This window comes from Alosa pseudoharengus, unplaced genomic scaffold (genome assembly GCF_046254945.1).
Source record: "Alosa pseudoharengus isolate Yale_2024_CS ecotype anadromous, Long Island Sound unplaced genomic scaffold, YU_APseudo_1.1 YU_APseudo_1.1_scf_14, whole genome shotgun sequence".
Taxonomy (NCBI): Eukaryota; Metazoa; Chordata; class Actinopteri; order Clupeiformes; family Clupeidae; genus Alosa; species Alosa pseudoharengus.
Window position 1 is genome coordinate 27,068,423 of NW_027468609.1, and position 22,867 is coordinate 27,091,289.

General features: G+C 45.5%; 1 protein-coding gene across 2 annotated transcripts in view; it reads right to left on the minus strand.

Moving 5' to 3' along the window:
* Positions 1 to 392: 392 nt before the first annotated feature.
* Positions 393 to 22,867, minus strand: part of map3k1 (mitogen-activated protein kinase kinase kinase 1, E3 ubiquitin protein ligase) — a 46,602-nt gene continuing 24,127 nt past the window's right edge. Inside the window, exons 5-20 of one of the 2 annotated variants that reach the window (XM_076284446.1) lie at positions 22,483 to 22,599; positions 21,621 to 21,769; positions 21,051 to 21,172; positions 19,445 to 19,526; positions 16,729 to 16,906; positions 16,169 to 16,477; positions 12,726 to 12,847; positions 12,226 to 12,317; positions 11,423 to 11,615; positions 9,619 to 11,176; positions 9,358 to 9,510; positions 8,883 to 9,045; positions 7,481 to 7,612; positions 6,822 to 6,964; positions 3,505 to 3,636; positions 393 to 3,291 (exon numbers count right to left, since the gene is read on the minus strand). In XM_076284446.1, the coding sequence (XP_076140561.1) occupies positions 3,142 to 3,291; positions 3,505 to 3,636; positions 6,822 to 6,964; positions 7,481 to 7,612; positions 8,883 to 9,045; positions 9,358 to 9,510; positions 9,619 to 11,176; positions 11,423 to 11,615; positions 12,226 to 12,317; positions 12,726 to 12,847; positions 16,169 to 16,477; positions 16,729 to 16,906; positions 19,445 to 19,526; positions 21,051 to 21,172; positions 21,621 to 21,769; positions 22,483 to 22,599 (3,795 nt within the window). In that variant the 3' untranslated portion in view covers positions 393 to 3,141. Of the gene's footprint in view, positions 3,292 to 3,504; positions 3,637 to 6,821; positions 6,965 to 7,480; positions 7,613 to 8,882; positions 9,046 to 9,357; positions 9,511 to 9,618; positions 11,180 to 11,422; positions 11,616 to 12,225; positions 12,318 to 12,725; positions 12,848 to 16,168; positions 16,478 to 16,728; positions 16,907 to 19,444; positions 19,527 to 21,050; positions 21,173 to 21,620; positions 21,770 to 22,482; positions 22,600 to 22,867 lie in introns of both variants that reach the window. The other variant, XM_076284445.1, reaches the window with a different exon arrangement.

Sequence of the window (22,867 nt, forward strand, 5' to 3'; positions counted from 1 at the left end):
ATAATATTCAAAGCAGTTTAACCTGCTCATTCTCTAGAACTGCAATCAGTCATGAGCCTGCTGCTTAACTTGTGCGGCTTGACCTCTTGGTCCTTGCACAGTAATGCTGTTAATAATGTAGCCTCTAAAAATAGAAAGCACCTACTGTATGTGTTACTCCAAAAGATCATTGGTCTCCATTTAAATTCCAAGGAGCAGACTTTATAGGATGTTCGATTAATTAAATTGTTACACATTAATTATATGCAAGGCCATAATATACTTTGAGGTGGACATTTCCCCCACAATATTCAAAAATGCTCAAAATTCCCCAAAATTCTGCCAGTGTGGATCCTGACCGTAATTTTTACCAAAATCCCCCCAAAGAGAAAAATAAACATCAGTAGAATGACACCATTTTCCCATTTTTTATTTGCTATAAAGACAAACACCAAAATAAGTCAAATTTGTTATAAAATGCTCCAATGGGGTAAAAACATTAAAATATCTTGATATATTTAAGTTGAAAGATACAGCTTAAGCCAAATTTTACTTTTCTGAACCCAGAGTTTTCACAAGTTTTATTTGCACAATAAAAGGTGCTAATACAAGTTAGCCCTTAAGCCCTGGAAATCTTTGAAGAAGAGAGATCAAAAAACAATGAACAGTCAAAAAGAATATATATTTATATATTTATATAATATATATATTGAGAAAGTGAACTTTGGTAGAGGAAAACTCTATAGGACACCTGAGGTAGTAGAGACTGGAATAAAAACAGCAAAAGACGTTCTTGACAAAAAAAAAAAAAAAAGTACCACCAAGTGACACAAGAGACAGCATCATTCCAGACAAACAAAGTCAGTCCAGCTCAGATAAAAAAAGGCATAAGATTACATCACATAGGCATCAAAATAAAATACATAACAAAGGCCCAGCAAGCTGGTTGAGACACAGGTGGGTAAGAAGAAATTCCAAAGGCATTGAAATATTGGTAAGAATTATAAACATGACATATTGAAGTAATACTGATTAGCATTTATGAATTTGACTGAAACAGATTTTTTTCCAGTATATAAAAAGACAAAGAGTGCATAACTTTAAAGCTTTTACAAAGACAACGAAAGGTAAGAAAAAAAAGAAATAAAAGCAGGAACAAAAATATGTATTTATGGAAAACAGTGTGGTATAAAAATACAGGAGTCAAGTACAATAATTTTAGCTACCAAAATTTCATCTATTTACATTCTAACCCTTCAAGCTTGATAAGCTTGTACTCCATATAAAGAAATCGGATTTGTTTAAATAAAATTTAAATTTCTCGGATTTTTTTATGTGAAAAATTAAATCCCTTGATAATATATTTGTCAAGGGAATCACAAACATAGAATAGCAATGCATATCCCACTTTGAAAACAATTGTCTTATTCATAATCAATGTAAATATCAGTAATCTTTTTTTTTTTTTTAACAAGATGATCACTTGAAGAGTTATGGGTCATATGATTAATAAGGTTGAGGAACATGCGCAACAATTCTAATAAAAAAGAGATGAGTTGATTTAAAAAAAACAAAACAATTATGAGCAAAATGGTCTGCCTTTAGTTCAGAGATATCCCTCCACCAAAATAGTTTGACAGCATTTTTTAAGTTTATATAGAAAACAATCACCTGGAGGTGACTTAGAAAATCTCTGATATACATTCTAAAAAAACATATTTAAAATGTTTTAAGATTTCTTTAAAAAAAACAAAAAAAACAATCACAAAGTTTAAAATCACAAATTATCGGAAACGTAGCATTACATTGTATAGAGGACCAGCACCTAGAGAATGGCTGAACAGTGAACATTTTTGAATAGATTGCTTCTGCATGAAATGACAGCTTGTTTGAAAGGGCTCATCAAATGTCAACGGTAAAATCAAAGAAACAGAAATATCTGCATTGCTTGAAAGTAACAGTGGGTTAACTCTTCCGATCAATGTTTACAGACAACTTCAAAGCATCCTTTCAACTTTTTGCTTATATGACATAACCTCTAAAACTCTGACAATAACTCACTGTCTCAGTTAGACACAAAAGAACACAAAAGCTGTTGAATGCTTTGAAAACACAATCATAGAATCATAGAATGGTGCATGGGATTTTCAGCTTAAAAAATCTAGTAACAAAGGAAACATCGAAACAAATGACAGTATCATAAGCGTTCACATTCAGCGATTGGCTAGCTGAAACTAGCAAAGTTTCTGTTCAAAAAAAGTCACCATTCCCTGATTCACCTCCAAGATGTTTTTCCCCAAGCTATTATAATGGCCTGACAGTAATATGCACAAATGATCAAATCATAATCTTTACACGAGAGGATGCAATTAACAATTTTTTTAACAACATTTTTTACACCTCTCCTTTACTCCACAACAATGGTCATTGTAAAAAGCAGAAATCGACTTTGATTTAAGTTGTCATATCCATTGTCTAATGCTTACATTTAAAGTAATATCACAAACCACTAGGTTGAGATATAACAGGCAACCCCCTTTTTAAACCTCTTGCAAAAGTAATGGCTAAAAAAAAAAATACAAGTGCTGAGACAACCAGACCAACAGCAATTTTGCAGAGTGAGTACAGTGAGCTAATGCATGGCACTCCGACAAAGGCACCGGTGGAGGGAGCTTCTCATGCTCTGGAGGTGAGGGTGGGCTGTGTGAGAGATATGAGGGGAGGTGGAAGAGTGTGTGTGTGTGTGTGTTTATGTGTTTGTGTGTGTATCTCTTTGTGTGTGTGTCTGAGAGAGTGTGTGTCTGTCGGTGCGTTAGCGTGTGTCGATGTGTGTTGCAAAAAAAAGGTACCCGGGTCCTTCGGCGGAGGCCATGTTCCCTGTGTGGCTGTGTGTCCCTGGGCACAGCGACCAAAGCAGTGTGTGTGTGTGTGTGTGTGTGTGTGTGTGTGTGCGTGCATGTATGTGTATGCATGCGTGTGCAAGGGGGACAAGGAGAGGTGTGAGGTTAGGGGTGTGGGGGCAGCAGGCTAGAGGAGGGGGCCTTCAGTAGTATCTCCATACATGTGGCTAAGGGATGATATGTGTTAGGATGAGGGTTAAAGGGGACTTGGGATGAGGGTTTTAGGATTTGGGGTAGACGTTGAGGAGGGGGGGGGGGTCTGCTACCAGTTGAGGCGAAACATAGGGTGCTTGAGCAGTTCCCTGGAGGCGGGGCGGTCAGCCGGCTGGAGTTCCAGACAGCGCAGCGTCACGTCACGTAGCCCCGGCGACAGGTGAGGGGGGATGGTGGGGGCTGTGGTGGCGCTGGCAATCTGAGGGGTGAAAGTTGGATAAACTGAGTCATTCTCACATCCTTGTGATGCGTAAGGATGCATTCATGCATTACCCTAATATCATAAAAGTATTGTACGGTATACCCTTTTTCAATATTGTGCACCAACTATATAATAAGAACATGGCATGAAATAGAAGAAGAAAACAATTCAAAGAACCAATGAGGATGTGGATATGTAGGACAGTCATACCTTGAATATAAGAGCCAGGTGGTTCGAGTGTTTCTCAGCGTTCCAGGGTGGCTTGGCACAGGACATCTCGATGATGGCACAGCCCACACTCCACACGTCACAGCTGCGCCCGTACTGCTGTCCCCTGAGCACCTGCCACAGACACACAAGCAAAACATAAACACATAGTCATGACAACATCGTTCATGACTGATTCAGTTTCTGTTTAATCAGATTTATGGTCTTCAAACCTTCGAACCAAAACAAACAAAATAAAACAAACACAGTCTAAATATCCTCTCCACTCAAAACTCATTACTCATCTCGCCAAAGTACACAAGTTTACTGGTTACAGTGACCGCCAAGCAAACACAGGCCTTGACTAAACCCCAAAGGAACAGTCAACTGAGAACATGTTGTGATAGAATATATTTTTTTTTATTTCAGTAGTGTTTGACTGACCCAGCTGGCATCAGTTGGGCTAAACACGTGTACATGCGTGTGCTCGCATCCAAAAAAAACAAGTGATGCAACATCCACAGACTAGCACGCAAGTCTGGAAGTTATGTGCCCCCTCAATGTGTAAACAGATCAAAAACCACACATCACTGCCTCCTTTACACTGGCTGGGTACAAAGGGCAGGCTTCTGTTTGTGGTAGTGGGCAAAGAGCATGTAGTCTAATTTTGCTCAAAACAATGTGATGAAATAACGTGTGGCCACTTCTACTCAGATAAAATAAATTTTTCGTACCTATTTCGAAATGGCCAGTTTCATATCCTGAACTCACTGCAGGACGAGTACTATCGACAGCCTTGAGAGAATGTTTAAGTTTGCTGAATGAGTAAGCTGGAGAGTGCCGAGCTGTATCAAGATAAAGGAACATGCCGTATCAGTGATAACGCACGCCTGATCAATGATAGGGACAAGTAGGATAACTTGGAGGGGGAGGCAAACAATGAAAAAGCAATCTGCCTAAGAGACTCTATAAACGTGTATTACGCAACGCACTTAAAGCAACACCAAAGAACTTTTCCTCTGTCGCACGCACGCTATTTGTTTATCCAGCAACGGCTTTGCAAATAACGATGTCCATAGACAAGGTAGAATATGTTGCATGATTTTATGAAAGTAGCCTACGATGTATTGCGACATCATGCAAGTCAAATTTGTAGTTTCTTATGTCTCATTCCATCGAACTACAAACCCGCTACCCGATCTGGCAAACTTACATAGTGCGGTTACAGCCGATAGAGGGCCGCGAAGCGAATGCAGAAGTGCCGTTCACCCTGTTACGAGTTGATGAACCACGGAAACAATTTTGGAAACATTATTTTAAGGTACAAAAAACTCTTTGGTGTTGCTTTAAGCGCTGGACATGGAATTCTAGCTTTTCACGTGCTGTACAAATACAGTATGCTACCTAATCCACCTCGTGGATGTTATCCATTTCACTGAAACCGTCCTGAAAAACACAATAACTTTTCCATCTAATCAGGTTCAAAAAGGGCAACTGATTGAATCAATGTTTAAATGTAGGTTAAAATATAAAAGTACACATCCACTATCTTGCTTTGAGAGTCAACAGCCACCAATGTTCCAGTCAAACCCAAATTACACACACCTGATGGGAGTTGAATACCTGATCTTGGTCACTGAAGCTTACAGTACTCTCTGTGATTTACAGAGGTAGGAACAAAAGGTTACAAGCTGATAACATAAGCTCTTGTCTTGGTCTGATGCAACAACACAGGAGATACTTCCTGGTTAAGACACAGCAGAACATCTGTTGATCCCTGACCAACACCACTTTTTTTACAGCAATACCACCAAGTGCCACAAGAGGGCACTGAGGTAACTTCTCTGGAGCAATGTCACAAAGGCAACTGCCATCTGGTAGTAAACTAGGCAGTGCACTAGGGGGCACTGTGGTAACTTCACCATTCACACATATCTAGCAGTCAGGATGAGGACATCTGTACTCTATGGGCAGAGATCACTCGGTCTTCCCTTTCTTGTTCTTTGAATGAGCTCAGAATTAAAGAATAGGATCCAAACAGCTACAAATGCACGCATTGATCAGCCCAATAGTCCAGAGAGCAGACTAACTGTGAATGACAAGTTGTAACACGCAGCCACTTTCTGGAGTTCTAGAGATCAAACCCCGACGCAAAAAGAAGCCGTTTACTCTTTGCATTTCAGAGCCGAAAGAGGAGGAGGAGGCGGAAAGCTACGCTGTTCATTTTGAAGAGGGTGGCCTCCGTGTAATGAACTGAGCTACCCTGAGACCGAGAGAGAGAGAGAAAAAGAGAAAAAGAGAGAGAAAAAAAAGAGAGAAAGAGAGAGAGAGAGAAAAAAAAAGAGAGAGAGAGAGAGAGAGAAAGAGAGAAAGAGAGAGAGAGAGGTAGCTGAGCTCCCCCTCCTAATTAAACAAGGTTCAGGCCACAATGACAACAAGGAATTAAGGGGTCCGGCTATTGTGGCCACCTCAAAAGGATTACAATTTTCTTTCATTTGGAGTTAGTGAGAGATTCCAAATCCACTTTGCCCAGTTCCTGACCGCACACGTGAGACTGAATGCCCCGCATAATGGCCGCTGGATTTCATCAAGCTTTGGCAGTTGGGCGGGCGTTGGGACTGGGCAGGTCGCCATTAACATTTAAATAGACAGAGTTGAAAAAGCTAGAGGAAGACTTTGGTCTTGCCCAAGAGTTTGCCCATTGTGGATGCATAGGACTTGAGGACAACACAAGCCTGGAGGGAAAAAAAAGGGAAAAAAAAAAACGCACCAAGTTGGCCAACTCAAACTTCACCAAAAGCCTGAGTGCTGACCCAAGGGCTGGCGTTGGAAAGCGTTCACCCTGACATCCACACGTCCACACAAGTGTTGTAAATATTCCAACAGGGAGTGAAAGGAGAGCGTAGCCCAAACAAACAAACCCTGACTTAGACTTTAGTCGTGCAGGTCAAAAGTGCGAGTTTCACTGAGAAGACAGTGGATTTTTGTCCTCCTGTCTCCAGACTTGAGACGAATGGGCAGTAAAAGACTGCTTATGCTGGGTCAGTATCTGACAGAGGGGTCAAGAACCTGTTTTCTTTCTTTTTTTTTTTCAATTATTACTTTGAGTGTGCAACATTTTTCAGTGTAGCATGCCAAGCCCATATTCCTATGACCATGAAGTGTATGAAGGAACTTACAATAGAATGAAAGATATTGCCACACACTTCAATTCTGATGCGCTGCCGGTGGGTCACAGATGAAGGTGTGCAATGAAATGTTGTTCTTTTTTTCCGATGGAATAAACTAAACATTTATGCCGCTGTACCGAGAGTCCATACCTCTGGGGCCATGAAGGCGATGGTTCCCAGCAGCTGGCCCTGAAACTCTCCTGCACCTGTTCCCTTGGAGGCCAGCCGGGCAGCCGCTCCAAAGTCTGCTATCCGCAACCTCTGCCCGGTGCTGTCAATAAGTAGGTTGGCTCCTGGGGTACAAAGGACACAGAAGGAGGTAATTAACACAATACATTATGGAAGGCAGTGACGGGGACCAGCACTGTGGATTTTGGAAATTAGAAGTCCTTTTTACATTTTCACCACCAATAATTCTAGGGAGATGATACCACAGGCTACATTTTGCAAATCGAGTGTTTTGTCCCGGCAGGAAGTAGATGAGAGGGTGTGACTGTGTAAGGAGGGGGAGGCTTATCGTGGGGGCGTGGAGTGGGGGGTTAAAAAATAAAAAAGCTCCTCTTAAGCACCTTTCTCTTTGTGGTTCAAAGCCACAGCTGAGCAAGGGAGGCCCGAGAGGGCCAAAGCTTTGGGTGGGAGCCTCTTCCTTCCTAGAGGCCTCAACACTGGACACCTAAGCTTGGAGGAGTCGGGGGAGGGAGGAGTGTTTGTAAAGGAGCAAGGGTGCGTGCGTGTGTGCGTGCGTGCATGTGTGTGTGTGTGTGTGTGTGTCTGGGTCATGGGGGGTACTTCCTTCGTTTCCCGCTCACCTTTGATGTCCCGGTGGATGATCTGGTTCTCGTGGAGGTAGGCCAGCCCTCTGAGCAGCTGCTCGGTGTAGTTGATGATCACGGCCTCTTTGAAGGCCCCGTACTTGTTCAGGAGGTGCGACACGGAGCCACCTGCAGGGTGGGAACACAGAGGGGATGCTTACTTTGGCAAGGCACTTTTATTTTTTTTTAAAAAGCTGCACGAAAACTCCAGGATAGGTTCCTGCATCTAATGTTCAAGATGCGGGAGATAGGAGCACAGCGTTACCCTGCCAAAAAGGAAATGTGAGACAATGGCTCATTACTGGACCATCCATGTGTCAAGGTGAGGGGTTACTTAGGCAACCTTCTGCTTTCCAACACTTCAAACGGCCCTTTATTCGGTCCCCTGATATTCCATGCTTGCGGCCTTATTACCCAACTTTTCCCTTTATCGAAATCAGTTCATATTTGCCAGAGCCGGGCGCAAATATTTGATTAATGAAAAACAAGCCCTATTGTTTGAGGTATCTGAAAACAGAATGAATTCATGGTTGCGGGGCAAACTGTCAGTGGGGCGTGAGGCTCAGCAGGACATAGAGCACTCAAAGAGAGGCTGGTGTTGCAGCTGAGCTACCTCCACCCTCAGGCCCAATCATTATAGTCCACACCACCCACTGGGCTCCACAGGAGAACCAGAACATGAACTATGATTAGTGCTGGGGAGCATCTCTTTAAAGACTCACCTTCAAAAACTTTTTTTTTTTTACATTTTCAAACTGAATTTTTAATAAAATCAGGTGAAATGCATGTAAAAAGATAATGCACATGACAACTTGTTATGAAATTGAATGTAGCAAAACAATCATTATATTTATGTAATTACATATAATTATGTTGTTTTCATAAGTGTTGGAAGTCATAATCATGATGAATCAGTTAATTTGATTAATTGCACAGCCCTATAACCTATGCTGATGAGTTGATAATAGTATTGGTAATACAGAGTGCTTTTGTGGGCAGCCGTGTCCTACTGGTTAGCACTTGACCTGTGACCGGAGGGTTGCCGGTTCGAACCCCGACCAGTAGGCACGGCTGAAGTGCCCTTGAGCAAGGCACCTAACCCCTTAATGCTCCCCGAGCGCCGCTGTTGATGCAGGCAGCTCACTGCGCCGGGATTAGTGTGTGCTTCACTTCACTGTGTGTACACTCTGTGCTGTGTGTGTTTCACTAATTCACAGATTGGGATAAATGCAGAGACCAAATTTCCCTCAAGGGATCAAAAGAGTATATATACTTCTACTTATACTTAACTGTGGTGTAGCGTAGAGTAGAAGTATACTATAGTATGATAATACAGTATATAATGTAGTACTATAGTATCGTAATCTTATGCCATATGGAGTCCTGATGCCCACTGTACCTGCCATCCACTCCACGAAAAGATTGTAGTTGTTCTTCTCACAGGTGGCGCCCAGCATGCGGATGATGTTGGGGTGGTTGAGGTGGCCCATCATACGGATCTCTTCTCGCAGAGCCTCCACCACCTCCTCCTGCTCCGACGACGTGTTGCGCACGTACGTCACCTAGAAACCCGACGGAGAGGGAGACATTAGATTTAGCAGCATATTCAGACATTTCACAGAAAAACTCTTTCGCTAGATTACTTAAGTGAGTATTAGATGATCTACACTACACCATTTTGTCCTATGAGATTTTTGTAGCATTTTAGCAATCACAAGTAGATACTCGGTAGTGGGTATTCTGTGATCAACCCCAAATGTTAATACCTATCCTTGCCTATTTTAAGTGGGTATACTGAGATGGTGATGCTTTTTAAGTGGGTATACTGCGTAGTCCTGCACCACTACACCACTGGTTCTGCTCCTCATTCTCACCTGTTTGACAGCCATGAGAGTGCCGGTGCCCACGTCCTGCGCCTGGTAGCAGGAAGAGAAGGCCCCCAGGCCGATCTGCTGACCCTTCAGCCACTCCTGCCCCTCCCGGTAGGGCTGCTTCGCTTTGGTATGGCCAGGTAGCGTCTCCGGCGTCTACAGGACAACCCAGGAAAGGATCAATGATAAAGAATAAATGATTAATGATTAATAAGAAGAGTTTGTTGAAGGTTTAGCTACATAAACCTGATGTGTACAACTTACATCCGCCTGGATGATGATGACGTCCTCTCCCTTGTCCACCTGCAGCTGGGGGATGATGGGAAGGGCGTCCTGCGACTCCGACATGGCCATGACTATGGCCAACGCCTCCTCTTCCTCCGCCTCCATCTTCTCCTTGCACTTCTGGTGCTGCGCCACGTCGTCCGTGTAGGTGCCGCGGGTGGTGCTTCCTCCGCCACTGCCGCTACTACTGCCGCTAGAGTTACCCCGGGTGCCCCCTTGCTCACCCGGGGACAGCACGGCCACCTCGGACTGGAAGGTGACCGTGCCCTCGCCGGCGTTGGGCATGATGGTGCCCTCCAGCAGGTCCTCCATGCTGGAGTTGAGCTCGGCGGAGGCGTCCAGCCCGCGGAACTTCTCCTCCACCGGCGTGAAGACCGTGTCCTCGCTGGGGATGAGCGTGCCGGCGCCCGCGGGGCCAGAGGCCGAGGCGGACATCGGTGACGACGACGCCTCGGCGGCTCCGGGGCCGGAGGCGGCCAGCGCGGAGTCATGCAGGTCCAGCTTCAAGCTGCCCTTGGCCGGTGGTGGGCAGATGGGCTTGCCGCTGGCGCCAGTGCCCTCAGAGGGCGCGGGCCGAGAGGGTTTTGGTCTGTGGATCTGGCTGGAGGGCAGCGGGCGAGACTGGGTGAACAGGGCTGACGGGTCTTTCTCTGGGTCTTTACTGCTGGCGGCACCGCTGCTGCCGCCGCTGCCGCCCGCTCCTGGTGGCTTCTGCAACGGGTACTTGCGCTGGGCGCCAGGCGAGGCGCCGGCTCCTAGCTTGCTGGGCACAAAGCCCGGCGGGCCCCTGGGGGCAGTCTTGGGGCTGGGGGCGTCCGTGGGGAAGGCGGGGGCATGGGGGGCAGACGGGGAGGGCAGGAGCGCCGGACTCGGCTGAGACTGACCAGAGGAAGACGGCGAGTTGAGACACTGGCTCTGCGGCCGGCCTCTGGCCTGCACGGGGGGCTTTGGGTACTCGGCTGGGGGGGCGCCGGCCGACATGGCCGCCAGACGCTCCGCCAGGACGTCCTCGGGAACCCCCGCCGCCGCTGCTGCAGCTGCTGAGTTCCTAGCAGGACATCCCTGCTGGTGCTGATGCTGATGCTGCTGGTGCTGATGGGCTCTTCCCCTCTGCTTGCCTGCCGCATTCAGCTGCACGGTGTGGGCCGGCGAGTTGCACTCAGTCGCGTTCGGCGAGTTGTGCGGGGCGGCCGGGCCGTCGGCGGCGGCGGCGTAGTGCGCGCCGCATCCCGCCGAGGCGGCGGCGCCTACCCCGGCTCCGCCGCTCTCGGTCGCCTGCAGCTCCTCCAGGCCCAGGTGGATGGCATCCAGGATGTCCATCTCCTCGGCGATGGCGAGCAGGCGGCGGCGCATGCGGGCGTAATGGGTGGAGCTGGTGGCGCTCAGCATGTCCAGGAGCTTGAGGAAGACGTGCGGCACGCGGGCCACCATGCGCGCCGCGCTCAGGAAGACGCGGCGCGACAGCTTGCCCACCATGGAGTGGGAGTTGTCGATGGACTGCAACGCGAAGCTCAGCAGTGGCAGCAGCTTCTGGTACCTGCTTTGGGGATAGGAAGGCACAAGTCATGAACAAAACTATTCTAGTCAACATTCACATTTTATGTTATATTTGGACAGTGTCAATCAACCAATCTACACCAATAGAATATCCAAATATTCACTTGATATACAAGATGTGGATTGCAACATACTGATCACACAGAAATCAACTGTTGGCATTTCTCTATTTCACTTATTCATGTCATTTATTTGTGACTTCACAATGATGGTTCCTGATCCTCACCTCTCCCCCAGGTTCTGCGACTGGTTGCAGTCTCCGGCCGAGACGATGTGAGGGTAGAACTCGGCGGGGAACTCCAGCAGTAGCCGGTCGATCAGGCACAGACGGCCCAGCAGGGCCTGCCAGTTAGTGGACTCCGTCTGGGAGCCCAGGATGCAGTTTAAGACGTAGTCCACCCCACCGATGCCTATGGACCCTGCACACAGCAGAATAGCCCTCACTTTAAATTCACATCATTTAAAGGTGCCATGTGTAAGAATTAAGGTAAAAATATAAAAAAAATGAGCTGCACACATCAAAAGAATGAGAAGAAATAAGGGCGATGGTGTCATTAAAAAAATGCCTGAATTAGCATGCTAAATTACTAGCCACAGCCCGACAGGTGTCATAATACCAGTTTCGGCCATGGGAGGCGGTATGTGGGCAACATAACAGCCAGCCAAACTGCAATACACGTGTCTCGGTTGTTACTCTAGGGTAGGCCAACTCACTTTCTGAAGGTATACTGCCCCCATCTTTTATGGAATGTGGAGTATGAATTGATTTTTTGGCGGACATTACACATGGCACCTTTTTTTACAAACAGTTTTTCAATGAACTGACTTGATTAATGTAACAATGGCTATCCTGTGCCTCTACTCCCAACAGTGCCACTACCCCAAACGGCTTTTTCAGAACGTGCTTTGAATTTAAAATAAACAGAGAAATGTGAGTTGGAAAGGTGGCTTGTGGTCCTTAGGGACCTGATAGCTACAGAGATTTGAATGTTCTACTTTGAGTTATGCGAGGCGGTTTTGAGCTCCTACCTGCTTTGAGGATCTCTCTTCCCACCGCAAGCTCCCCCATCTGCCCTTTGCACAGCTCCAGCAGAGTGGACACAGACAGTTGGCTGGTACGGCTGTGGACAAACACACACACACACACACACACACACACACACACACATCAAACAATGAACACGCTTTAAGCGCCACCACCACCCCATGAAATGAGATCTTATTTTGAGAGATCATTTGTTAGAAAACATTAATTGTACTTAATCCCCAATTTGGCAGATTTACTCTAAAATACAATTAAAATGTTGTGCCCTCATTTGTAGAGGAAGTAGGCACTTCTCATTTCTTTATAGTACAAAAATTCTACCACTAGGTGGCAGCAAATTCAAATTCAAGCAGTCATATTCAACAATCAATAGTCTTAAAACAAACAGGACACATTTCCCACCAGAAATAGAGTGGAGAACGGCTCCTTTTACACAATGGTTAAGTTACTGAAAGGCATTTGGGTTCTAACTCGGTGAAGGTACCTGTTGGCGTCGGCACACTTGACCAGGATGGTCTCCACCACGGGCCTGAGGAGCTGCTGCAGTCGGCTGCGCTCGGCCAGTGAGTGGCAGGGGGTGTACACCAGCATGGCCCGCAGGGTTTTCTGCAGACAAAACGCCAAAAACAAGCATGTTTACTCACAGATTTCATAGTTTAGGTTTCAGTCAGTGACTCGCTTACCTTCTAGCTCGCTCACTCATCTCTTAGGCAGGCATTACCAGAGACACACACATACATATGCCCCCCCCCCCCTTCCACACACACACACCTCAGGGGAAACTCAGGAGAAAGAAGGCCCATGTGAGTGAATCATTGGGGGGTAGACATACTGGAAATAAGAAACACCTGAGGCAAGAATGGCTAAATGTCTGGGCTGTCTGAAACAGCCTCAGTCCTCAAGTGTCTGGGTTCATGACAATAATAAAAAAGCCCCTTATAAGCAAAACTCTGCAGACACAGAGGAGTCTATTTGCGACTGCTAGTAAATGGGCAATGTCGGAGCCGCCGCATGGTTGTAACACGACTCCCGTGGTGGTGTGAAAGAGGAAGGGATGCACTTTTGACCCCGGAGTGTTACGACCCTGATATTCTACGTGGTCGCCTGGGAATGACCCCAAGGCCAGCTGACCACCAATGCACTCGCCTGAGGGGAGTCACACATTGAAACTGGCTTAAAAAAGAGCCTTGGTTCTGTTAAGATGGAGATGAAGCGAACAGATTTTAAGATAGATTGTGACTACAGGATTATAGATTAAAGGGGTCATGCCGCAGGAAACTATTGTTTTCTTTTGGCTTTACAACAAGATATGCTGATGTGACTAGGGGGCGTAGTGGGCTTTTTTTCAAATTGGACTGTCCCCTTTCCTGGCTGTAATGGCCATAGACAGAAAAGGGTCACAGTGCACAGACAGACAGAAAAGCATATTGTTTCTACATCAGAACTGTTCTTATGTATTATGTTCCCTCCCCTGTTAGCAATCTAGCAGTTCACCTGGAACATACCTAACGATGTTGGCCAGAGTGAAGCCTAGGCTATACGGCATGTAAAATTCCATATCAGAATAAAATCTACAGCAAAATCAGCCAAATTTTTCCTATAAAATGAATTAGCATACTAGAGCATCATGACAAAAACTTGCAGACCTTACGAAAGCATCTCAGGAACTGTTATTAAACAAAGTGTATAGTATGGCTCCTTTAAAAGTTTGTTTTGAACACATGCAGAAATAACGGATGATAACGAGTCTATGCAATGTTTTGTCAACAGACACGTCAACACACAAAAATAACTGTTCAGAAGAAAGGTGTTATCCCCAAAATTGACAGCAAATTATCAGTCACTGTCAGTTTTAGGACAAAAAATGATTTAGATGGAACATTTGGGGGTTCATGATTCAATCTTTCCAGCATTACTTTAACTAAAAACGAGCAGAGCAATTAATGACTCAGTGTCCTTGAAAAGAGGGAGAAACAGGGAGAAAACGAGGGGATCTTGGTTCACACTGACCCTGACTCCAAGTGTAGCTGTGGGGAGTGATGAGTGATGGAGGATCGCACTGGCCCTCTGCCCAGTGCAGACAGACCCAGCTAACAGTCTACTCCTTCAGCACTCTACTGTACCTCCCCCTCTTCGCTCACACACACACACACACACACACACACACACACACACACACCTCAAAGCAACACTGAAACGCACACCCAAAGATAGATACAGTATGTACCAACAACATGCATGCATACGGTGTTCCAAAAGACATTTTCATAGACATATTTTGTTTTGAAAGTCACAAAATACTCCCCACATTGCCTTTTAAAAAGCCCATATAATTCCCCCTTGTAGATACTGCACATGTTAAGTGGGCTGCATGCTTTTGTCCAGGCCTCTGCGGCCCTGGACAAAAGAAGCCCTTACGACCAGAAAAGGAGGAGGGAAAAAAAAAGTTCTCTTCAAAGTATCCTTTCGGCTCAATCTCTGACCCTTCCCTTGAGATGCGGACACGCAAGGTATTTTTAGCACAGGGCCACTCCCTTCTTCCTTTGTCGCCCAAGAATATAGAAGCACTGCGATCCATCCACACGAAATATGCTAGAGTCCAATGAACCCCCCCCCCCCCCCCCCCCCCAAGCCACCCCCCCCACACACACACACACACACACACACACACACACACACAGACACAGACACACACACACCACCAGTGTCCCAGCCCCAAGCTAGAGGACAGAACTTTGTTGTTTTCATAAATGCTACTCTCTGAAGAAAAGTGCCCGGGGGAAATGTCAACTCCCAAAGCTCGACATTATGAAAAAGAGAGTGAGCGAGAGAGAGAGAGATAGAGAGAGAAACCCTCAAGAGCTATTGTTCTTTATGAAGAGATTAAATAGGTTAGGAGAAGAGAGAAAGAGACAGAGAGAGAGAGAGACAGGGGAAAGGCAAGAGGACCAAAAAAGAAACCTTTCTTTCAGCAGTTGTAGATCCCCGCTGTCGCTTTTTCAACGTCCCGGCCGAACTGGACGTTTAAGAGGGGCAGGCAGACTGACAGCGGGAAAGTGTGTTATGAGGCTGAACTTTAGCACCGGGCAGATTAGCAACTGGGCAGACAAGAGAAAGTGCACAATCTGGACGTTGCACTCGAGATGCTCTCCCTGCTCTGTGCGCTCAGATCCCCTGGAGCTGATGACTAATAAACAGTCTGTGTGTGTGTTTGTGGAGACGGGGGGTTTGTTTTGTGTGGGAGACCTCCTAAGTGAGATTTGGACGAACTACAGAACAATGAAAGATTCATTCAAAAGGTTAATAAACCTCTAGAGGGCCAATACATGTCAAACCCGTATGATCTTTTATCATATAGTACTGAAGTCTTAATAATACCAGGAAATGGGTTGCTAAATTATAGTGCCCATTGAAGGAATTGATATACACGCTACAGGCTCAAAGGGCTATTTATTCAAGTTTTGTTATTCTTTAACTCGCCTATTTTTATGACCAACTTAGACATGACATCCATAAGGTAAACAAAATAACTTGAATGTCATGGGTGGAAAATGTATTATGTGTGTGTGTGTGTGTTTACACTCATAACCTTCCTTACATCTCCAAGGCAGCATTCCCAAATGGGATACAGGAATGGCTGCACCACACGCCACTCTGTGATTTAATGTTGTGGGTGAAGTTGTGTTCCATTTGTAAGGTGGCCCTTCTTTGCTCTCTCAGAGATGACTGTCTGCTTTGAATAGAATTGATTCTGTGGCCTCTTAATCTCAAGACCAAAGACAGCAAGCCCACAGAACCCCACCCCACACACAGTAATTAAACTGATTAAAGAAAGTGAATGTAACTCAAAGGCCGGTGTGTGTGTGTGTGTGTGTGTGTGTGTGTGTGTGTGTGTGTGTGTGTGTGTGTGTGTGTGTGTGATCTTACCAGAGCGGCCACGTAGACCTTATAGACGGGGTCAGCGCACACCATGGAGAGGACGCTGCAGCAGGACTCCACCACCACCTCGCCGGACACCTCCCCGCAACTTCCTGTCCCTCCTCCTGCTCCGCCGCCACCTCCACCCCCACCTCCTCCTCCTCCTCCTCCTCCTCCGCTGGCCCCTCCGCCCAGCGAGCGCTCCCCATTGGCCAGCAGTAGAGCGCCGCTCACGTCGTGCGACAGCCGCCGCAGCGCCATCTCCCGGATGTTCCAGTTCCGTGAGAAGAGGCAGCCCACCAGCTCTATGCCAAAGACCTAGGGTGAGGAAGAGGAAGGAGAGATGGAGAGAGAGGAAGAAAGAGAGAAAGAACAGAAGGATAGAGAGAAAAAGACAAAAAGAATAGACTGAAAAAAAAAACTCCTTATGTTAAGTGTGACTTCTACTGCTTCAACTGACTTCAAATGAAACAAGCAGAACTGTATTGATGCTTTATGAAGAGCATCGCTGCCCTTTCCATTCCACTCTCGGCCCTTTCCCAAAATGTCCGTCCTCTGCAGCAGCTCACCTTGATCCAGGGCTCGGCCAGCTCTTTGTAGGTCTGTGGGATCTGTTGCACGCCGTACTGGGGCAGGGTGAAGTCGCCCTCCGGCTGGCCCAGGCGCGGGCTCTCGCCGTGGGCCGCCGAGGAGGCCTGGCTTTGGGTGCGGCTGGAGCAGCCCTCCACGGAGGAGGATGGGTCATGGCTGTGGGAAGAAAGGGGGCAGGTTTGTTTCTATTTGTTTTCAGTCAGTAGAGTAAACACTCCTATTTCAACTCCAACTGTGCAGTGACAAAAACAACGCTGCTATTATGAATTTCTGCTGTTACAGCTCTATTGTATGCTGAGACTAAGTGGTCATTCCTTCGAGCTCTTTGCAACTTCTAAAACCTTTTACTTGGCATTAATGAATGGAAGCAAAAGTTATCCACAAACACTCAACCAAAGTAGAAGAATGAAGCTAAAATATGGCAGAAATGGCACACGGTACAGTTGTGGGTATTACAGGTACACAAAAACCTTTGCCAATATCCTTTGCATGCAATGTCAAGTACAGTTGGCATTGCATGCAGTACAACATGACCCTTGAATTGTACTTATTTTGGTATCTGTACCCGTCAAAAGAAACCATCACACTTTCTGTCACTAAAAAGACTAAAATGGGGGATTTGTTTAAAAACTACATCCATCTGGGCTCTCCAAAAAAGGCAGATGTTTTGAGGAAAGCGAGCTTATAAGTAAGTATATAAGTATATTTAATAAGAGCTTGCTCCTTACTCAAAACAAGTGTATCAGATTATTTGGTTTGATCTTGGATTTGTTCAGTCATGTAGCGCTCCCATTTGTGGCTAAATGACATTAACATAATACCATTCCACTGTGTCACGATATCTGTTGGAAGTAGAGCGATGCTCCCTGTAGGCTATTAGCCGCTATGCTATACATGTGAGCAAAACATACTTTTTCTACACATTAACATACACTTCACCCAAACAAGGCCAGCACTTTGTTAAGTAGATAGTCCCCTTCACCATATAATGGCCAGAACTTTGTCTGAAATAGTTGACAAAGTAGTAAAATGTATCAAGAAAGCCTTAAGCTCGTCCTTCACTGTACTTTTATGGATGTGTTAGTAAGCAACAAAAGGACAAAGTTCATACTTCAACACTCAGGAAGGAAAACAAAACATATTTATTCCATACAATTACAATAATTATGGTTGTTTCCCGGGGAAAAACAACGGGCTAGTGTTTCACGGATGCTTTTTTTGAAAGCATGCAGAATCCCCCAAAGTGGCATTTTCATGTCTAGAGGGGGAAAACACCTCGACTCTAAGTAGCTGCTATCATTTCAGACCTGGGCAGAGACACAAAACACGGGTGGTGCCTGGCTGTCTAGCTCACCTAACCACCAGAAAGGGAAGGGATCCAATGGCCGAGAAACATTCCAGAATACTGCCTGGTGGCCCACACCACGGGCCCTGTGCAAACCTGTGTCTTGACAACTTAAATAGCATGCCTCATTTAAAAGGAAACATTACTGTTTTTACTTTCTTAGGGGATCTGAAATCTATTATATAGGTCATGCTTTGAAGTCATAAATCATTCAGACTATGAAATCAGCAAATAACTCTTTAATTGGTGACTGGACAGACACACAGCCATGCTTGACTTATACTTCCTTAGATGGGCAGAGAAAAAGGGGGAAACTATTCAAACATCAAACCAAACTTGGTCAAACATTCGCCCACATGGATCTGTCTTGGCTTTGGTAAATCAGTGACTAGGTCCCACTGGTAGTAGACCTTGGACTTTATCCTTGAGTGCAGACAACACCATCTGCAGGAGGGAAAGCTATGCCCTACTGATGAACAAAATGAAGAGAGAGAAAAGAAAACGCATAATAGAAGCTTGGAGGGCAAGAGGTCTAAGTTGGGTCCAGTTCACACCGACATTCCTGGGCTGCTACGGGGAGGGGGGCTTGGTTGTTGGGATGGATTAGGCTTGACGAGAAGTTACTTGGCACACTGCATCACTCACAGTGTGGTACTGGGGTGGCATCGAGACATTTGGCTGGCGTTTTCAACGGCTTTGTGGTTTTTCTCTCTCTCTCTCTCTCTCTCTCCCACTTCCATTCCAATGGAGACCCAGTTCCGGTGGCCTTTTGCTACTGTGCATAATGCCACCGGCCCCCATGAAGGCTTCCGCTGAAATTTCCGCTTTCTTGTGCTCCGTCTTATCTGTCTGCTCTAACTGCGACGACGTCGGCAGCTGTTCCGGTAGCGACACACACACACGCCCACCCACCCACCATCAGCAGCAGGTGCTTCCTGACACGCGGACAGGACAGACGTCGGCACCTCGTCACCTAATCAACGCAACAATGCACAATATTCCGGCCGCTTCCACAAGACTTTCTTAGAAGAACAACTTCCTGGTGGCTTACAGTTTTAAAATAAAATATCTCCAAAATAGTTATATAACTGAGGCCACTAGCTTTCTTACAAATGTAAAGAAAGTAATGCATACACTCGAAAGTACACACAGATTTGCAGCTGTTATAATTCAAGTGGCTGCATTGAACCATACAGCTTTCCCAGTTTCATTTTCTCAGAGGCCCAGATGTGTATAATGTGTGATATCCTGTCGGTCCTTGAGGATGCGAGCCAGACCAAAAAAGCACACAGAGAAAACATTCTAGAAAGCAATAACCTTGCATTACACTTGCATTCAGATTCAGTTACCTGTAAAAATCATGGGACTTCCACTTGGCTCGACAAAGAGGGCAGATCAGCGTTTCGTGGTTTCGCCTGCATTCCTCTGCCCCTGCAATCATCGGAAAAAAGCAACTAAATAAATATATAAATATATATATATATATTTAAGACTCACATTTCGTCCAGTCACATTTCAATGAATAAAGAAAAATGTCTTTTGACTGGCCGTCAGCTGGGATCGAGCCACAGATGAAGCCCTTGTCCCAATTACATGGGGATGGAGAGGGGGGGCTGGAGGGTAAGATAGACTGGAGGGTTAGATAGAGAGATTGAGATCGAGAGAGAGAGAGAGAGAGAGAGAGAGAGAGAGAGAGAGAGAGAGAGAGAGAGAGAGAGAGAGAGAGAGAGAGAGAGAGAGAGAGAGAGAGAGAGAGAGAGAGAGAGAGAGAGAGCTTGGGGGGGTTGAGATAGAGAGATAGATATGGAGAGGGAGAGTGCGGGAGGACAGGGTGTCTTTTGCACGAGGCTATAGGCTTGTTGGAGAAGGGCAGTGTAATGTCATGGTTCAGGGATGGGTGCGAGACAGAGAGGGACAGACAGAGAGAAGGACAGAGAGAGAGATGAGAGAGAGATGAGAGAGAGAGAATGGTGCAAGGATGGGTGCGATGGCGTGTGGTCTGTCGCTAGGCTCGCTGAGCTGGAAAACCTCTCATGGGTGACTGTCAGGAGTCACTAAATGTCAGATGAGTCCAACACGCTCTGCTTTTTTATCCCTTTTCTCTCCCTCTCTCCCTCTCTCCCTCTCTGTCCCAAGCACTCATTCTCTCTATCTCTCAATATCACTTCATCACTAAGTCTAAATGTGAATCGTTTTAGAAGCCCAGATCAAACCTTTTAATGACTCTTTAGTGAATAAATAGATAGACACACATAGATTGTGTTTTCCAGCAAGCTAATAAGTCATTCTGTGTTAAACCAGAGAAAATCCAGGAAAAATAGTTGCTGCATTCTCAGATTTTGCTCAAAGATGATTCATGATTGGACCATTAAAAGTTTGTACTGCATGCACATTCGTTTTCTATAAAGCCCTAGATATGGAAAGAAGTGCAAAACTGGTGATGTTAGATATTACAAACTTTTAATGGTTCAGTGGTTCATACTGAGAACATGTGTCTTCCACCCTACATAGTTCGGGCTGCCTATGAATAATACTTTTCATTATATTAATGCCCAAACATTGCTTACCAGAAAATGTGATTTTCGGGCTGTAAAACTTAAGTAATCTCAAGGGCTGAAAATAACATGAAGACATAGGATTTGAACAGAAATATTTTACAGACCTAGGTTTTGGGACCCATTCCTGATATATACAAGGTTTCAACAAAATCTGAGACGGTGCAGCAATAACCTTATCTGATTGGACATGGAATGACCCTAATGGTAAATGGTGTTAATTGTAAATACTGAGTTGTGTTTGTATTGTATTTCACTAGGGTATTTGTAACGGTATGCTATGTTGTGCAATGTGCATGGTGGACTCCACAGTGTGATGAGCGCTGTATGTGTGTGCATATGTGTGTGTGTGTGTGCATGTGTGTGTGCATGTGTGTGTGGCACCTTCTTATGGACTTACAGATAGACATGCAGTGGTGGTGCAGCTTGTTCCTGCAGCCCTCCTCACACACAGTCAGGCTCTCTTCGTCCAACATGTCCAACAGACAGATCGGACACATCTGCTCCTCCTCATCTTTCATGCTGAAGACACAAACACACACACTAAGTTACTGGAATGTACCCACAAAGACAGAAACATACACATTTCACTTCAACCACTGGCTGAAAGAAGTGTCTTGTGATCTCTATGTCTTGCCATATCTATTTAGTGAAGTGTAAAAACACCGCCTACACAGTTTTTTTTTGCATGGTGTGAACACACAGAGTTACTGGAATGGCCTCAAAGATTTACCGATACACACAACAAGCAAACATATCACACACAAACACCTTTTCTAGTGTAAAAACACAACACACACACACAAAATGGAGGCCAGGCAGTAAACTGAAAGGAGGATAGGCATACGTGGATGTATGTGTTCTTTAAAAGAAACACCCAACATTACTGTGCTACTGTGCTCCTCCCACGTACACCTCCCCTGTTGGTTGACCCTCTGCTGTGGTGTGGGTGGCTGAGCGAGAGTCCTACCTGCTCTCCGTGCTGGAGGCGGAGGTGCTGGAAGGACAGGTGGTGTGCGAGTTGGACATGCGCGACACAAACTTCTGGATGGTGTTGCGCGAGGGCGCCTTGATCCGGGAGCTGCGCCGGTTGTGGTACTTCTGGAACAGACTCTCCACCTGGGTGACACACACCAGACAGGACCCCACACACACACACACACACACACACACACACACACACACACACACACACACACACACACACTTTAACAACAGTTCCAGTCATAAATGATATTCTTTGAAAAATAATTTTGCAGACACCCACAAATTCTCTTGGTTGAAATATAATACACTCATCTGCCTTCAGAAGCATTCCCCTGTTTAGAGATGCAGTCTGCCATTTGGATTTGGTTTCCCCAAATGTTGATATTTGAACTTAACAGCCAATCAAATTATACCCTTCTCTTCCATGCTGTTTAAGTACCATGTTGATTGACTGGGATTGTATGGCATAGTCCGAGCCATTATGTTTGATTACCATTTCCAACGCCAGAAGAACCAGAATTCTTAAAAGGTGTGGGTTTTTGAAGATTCTAACATAAGATTCTGTTCCGCAACAATTCAAGGTTCTAAAATTCTATGTTGATTTCAATGAACCCAGATATTCTTTAGAACGTTCATTTTCCAACATTCCTGTGATGGTACACCTTTAAGGGTTTAACACTAAATGCACAGCTAGAGGACTGTGAGCAGCAATTCCCTGAATCTGACAAAAAGTGTCTGAGATTACAATAGCGTACTACACCTTGAAATATCTCAAATCCTTCAATTCAACACAAAGAACATAGAAGCCAAAATGGTAGTTTGATTTGCTGCGTTCTCTCTCTCACCTCAAAGTTTTTGAGGGTCTTCCTCCAGAGCAGAGGGTCGGAGGGCTCCAGCTGGAACACTCGGAGCATGACGAAGAGGACATGGATGCAGAACGCACCTCGGCCACAGCTGCAAGTCTACAAGGAAACAAACAAACAAACAAGCATGCACACATAAACACACACACTTTTTATGACTGGCAAATCCCCCAGGCATTCTGCTCTAGTGCCTGTACACCATTTCTCTCAGAGCCAGCCTCATGGAACAGAAGGATAATATAATCATTCATATTTATTTAACAGGCACAGTTGGGTCAAGTATTGCCTGGCATCTAAATAAATACTAATAACTAATAAATAAAAATAAGCATACAACATGTTTGTCTTGAGATAAAAGTTGCGGGCG